This window comes from Trichoderma citrinoviride (assembly GCF_003025115.1).
Source record: "Trichoderma citrinoviride strain TUCIM 6016 unplaced genomic scaffold BBK36scaffold_39, whole genome shotgun sequence".
Taxonomy (NCBI): Eukaryota; Fungi; Ascomycota; class Sordariomycetes; order Hypocreales; family Hypocreaceae; genus Trichoderma; species Trichoderma citrinoviride.
In genome coordinates, this window is record NW_020194747.1 from 1 (window position 1) to 3,474 (window position 3,474).

General features: G+C 54.3%; 1 protein-coding gene across 1 annotated transcript; it reads left to right on the forward strand.

The window, feature by feature from the left end:
• Positions 1–2,832: 2,832 nt before the first annotated feature.
• Positions 2,833–3,474, forward strand: BBK36DRAFT_1043915 (hypothetical protein). The gene is made up of 2 exons (XM_024888893.1): positions 2,833–3,356; positions 3,411–3,474. The coding sequence occupies exons 1-2, from the start codon at positions 2,931–2,933 to the stop codon at positions 3,438–3,440; spliced, it is 456 nt and encodes a 151-aa protein (XP_024744973.1). The 5' UTR covers positions 2,833–2,930; the 3' UTR covers positions 3,441–3,474.

A 3,474-nucleotide genomic window follows, 5' to 3' on the forward strand; every position in this document is an offset into this window, starting at 1 on the left:
TGATTGGGGAGTGAGGGGAGGTCGTTTTCGGTGTCGTGGAGGGAGGGGGGAAGAGGATGATGAGTTGTACAAAACGCCACTCACTTGGTTCAGCCTGGATGCGGAAGAAAGCTGAGACACGCGCGAGGACTTATCGTAGCCGTAGACTTGGCTGCAGAGGAGAGAAAGCCTGTATGGCTGAATGAGGACGACACTGTTGTTGATACCGAGGTAAGGCAGAAACACATGTGCTGCACCCAGCATTCCCATAGGTAGGATCTCATTGAGGGTATCCTCGGCGTAAGAAGATAGAATTTGTAGCAGACAAACCTACATCGTCATCGTCCGGGCAGTTCGTTATGAAAAGCAAGCATGACATCACGTTATGCTAGGCAGATTAGTAGCCAAGATAGTTTAGAGAACCAAGTCTCGACCTACAAGAAAAGGCAAAAGAAGAGAAAAAGAGAAAAAAAAAGAGTGCACCCAAACTCTCACGATGGTGGTCTAGGGTAACTCTAATATGAGACATGCAGAAGCTGCTGCTCGGCATCGGCAGCCTCTCCTCCGTGCGTGCCGGCCGCCGAGCGACATGATGCAATATGATCCATACTCAATTGCCCAAGCACGGATCCTCTGGAGAGATTGGAGCCCATGGTCCGAGGGCGGAAACGAGATTTCGGGTGCCGGGGGGGTTCCTCGACCCGGTCAGCACAATTTACAGTTACCTAGTAGTATTGCCTTTTGGCTTCTTCTTGTGCCTTTTCTTTTGCTTCTTCGAGTGGGGGAGTCAGCAATGCTAGAGAATAGGATTGCCCGCAGAGCAGAGCTTGATTGTCAGCAAGGAATCAAGATGGAGCAGTGCTGAGCCCATGTGAGTGATGCCCGTAAGACAACCACCAGGAACAGGCCAAGCTGCTCTGCCTCGTACGACTTCCAATTGCCAGTGCAGTATCCGCAAGAGCCGCCTCGTAACACTCGATACTATCTAAGGTAAGGTGTTGACTGACATTGCTTCATCTGTTCATGTTACAGATTCCGAGCAGAGGGAAAGGGGGCAGCTTAGTCATGGCCATGCTCATTTCCTTCCCTCCACTGCCGGTGCGACTTTGCCCATCGTGCTGCTCGTTTATCAATCGAGTCAATCTCATCAGCGCAAGGAAGAAGGCTGGAACACGCCTGAAATTAACAGAAGCGACTCGTTCTCTTTCCATTTCTCTCCGGAATCGAGTCGAGTCGATGCTGGTGAGGGGCGCCGGTAATTATCGCTAGATCGTTGGTGTAATGAGGGCTCCCCACACGCCATGCAGCTGGAGAGCTGGATGGAGATTTCGCAAGCCGGGGATCCGTCTTTTGACTTTTGTTACTGCTTGTTAGCGCTGGTTGACTGACGATGCAAACAGTAGCCGTCGATCGATTCGATGCGATTGACTCGCTGATGATGATGCCGATGACGACGATGTTCGCTGCGCAAGGAAGGGCTCGACAGTGGCTGAGACTGTAGCTGGAGCCTTTGGTGATCTTTGCTGGCATTGCGGTTTCAGACGACAAGAGAATTGGGAAGAGACAACATGTGAGAAGACTGCGGAAACCAGGAAATCAAAAGACGAGACCCAAGCGTCGCCTCAGCCGTCACATCGTCACCGCGCTGCGGAGTTCGGAACAGGCAATGCCCATCATGGCCTTGGCTGGCTCTCCTCGCTCTCAGCTATTGAGCGCGCTAGGCCAGCTAGTCCCGAATCTTGCTCTCCAGCTGGCCATGGCAAAGCCCAACGGCCGGCGAAATTGCTAGCACGGAGATGCCTGCGGATTCACATGCCTCTTAGCTTTTGGACGATCGATCGTCCTCGTCTCTGCCGCCGGGCTCGTCTCACCACGCCGCGGAAGGGCAAGAGAAGCCAGCAGAACGATACAGAGTGAAGACGACGAGAGGGGGAACAAGGTCTTGTTCCAGCATCTTCGCCAGTCTGCTTGTCTCAGACCTCAGACATGCAGCGTGACGAACTCTTGGCTGCGATGCAACCAACCAGCCAATCTCACAGGGGTAGCTTCGGTTGCAATTTGGCCGCCCCTGTCCCCGTCAACCAGGAAGCGGCTTCAATTCCATCAGCGGCGCGCCAGAATTGTGGACCTGCCCAGCGCATATACGACGAGCTCTAGCCGCTTGTTGGATTGCCGTGGGAGATGATGTGTGAAGGCCATCATCGAGCCTTGGTGTCGCGACTTTCGGGTTGCTCCTCCGGCACCCAGGGCTTTTTCTCTTCTCTCTCTTCTTTCGCATCGCAACATCTGGCTTTTCAACGCGCATTACCATCGCCCAGCACCGACGCTGATTCAGACTGAGCTGCATTGGCCCTCTACGAACCGCCAGACGAGAGATTTGACGCCGGAACCGGCCGCGAGGCGCAAAAGGTCATCGTCTTAGGAACAAGCACTTCGGGCGTGGCGTTTCCTGGCCAAAAGCTTCACCCCTCTCCGAGGTTCCCCATCACGGTGCCCTCTGTCGCCTGGTTTCTGGGAAGCGGAGAACTGGAGAGGAGAAACTCCAAGACAAAGGCAAACTATATACCCGACTGCGCTACGCCCTGCTGGAAACCTTCTTTGCATGTCTTGCATACAATCGCACTATCTCGGAGGATTCTTGCCAGCTTAGACTTTTGACGAGCCGGCTTCCGACCTGACGACGAGCTCTGCCTAGCTTTACCTTGCTTCCAAGTCTTCTACAAATGCTGCTGCGGAGAACCACGCGCAGCCCCATGTTTTGACATTAGCACCCGGGTTTTGTGAGAGACATGGCGACGACTGCATTCCACACATAAGCATCTCCCGCAGCTGGCCTGGTTGTTGTTTACCCCCGACGCTCCCTCGATTATCGCGCTGTCTCGTCCGGGGAAAAACGGACATCACTCCTCCTTCTCCTTTTCTTCAATTCACCCTTCCGGGGCTTTTCATTCATGGGAAACACGCCGTCGGCAGAGGCGCCTCGAAAGGCAACTCAGAAGCTATCCAAACCTCGAGCAGCCAGCCATGGAGCGGTGCCCAGGCCACGAAACCTCACAGGAGCCGCTGCTTCCAGCAGCACCCGGATCTCCGAGTCCTATCTCGCCGCTTCAATACCCTTCTCCTCTAGAAATTCGCAGTGCGTCGCTGGAGGCGGCAATGTAGCGCCGGAGCCCTATGTCGAAAGGCTATATGAGCCTTCTCGGCGCCTGTCTCGACGAGAATCCGAATACATGCGCAGCCCCGTTCTACCCGAGTCTCCCAAAACAGACTCGAGGTCTCACTCCTTTCATGCAACTTCCGCAGCAAGCAATCGCCGGCACAGGAGCTCCGTGATACAGGATGATGCAGAGCGGCCCCTTGCTCGGACGCAGAGGTTGGTCGATCTCGACTTCTGTAAACTATTGGTATCGATGAGCTAATGGGACATCTAGTTGGCATGGCAATCGAATGGAAAGGTGTAGGTCGATGCAGACGGAGTTGATTCAGCTGTACTCT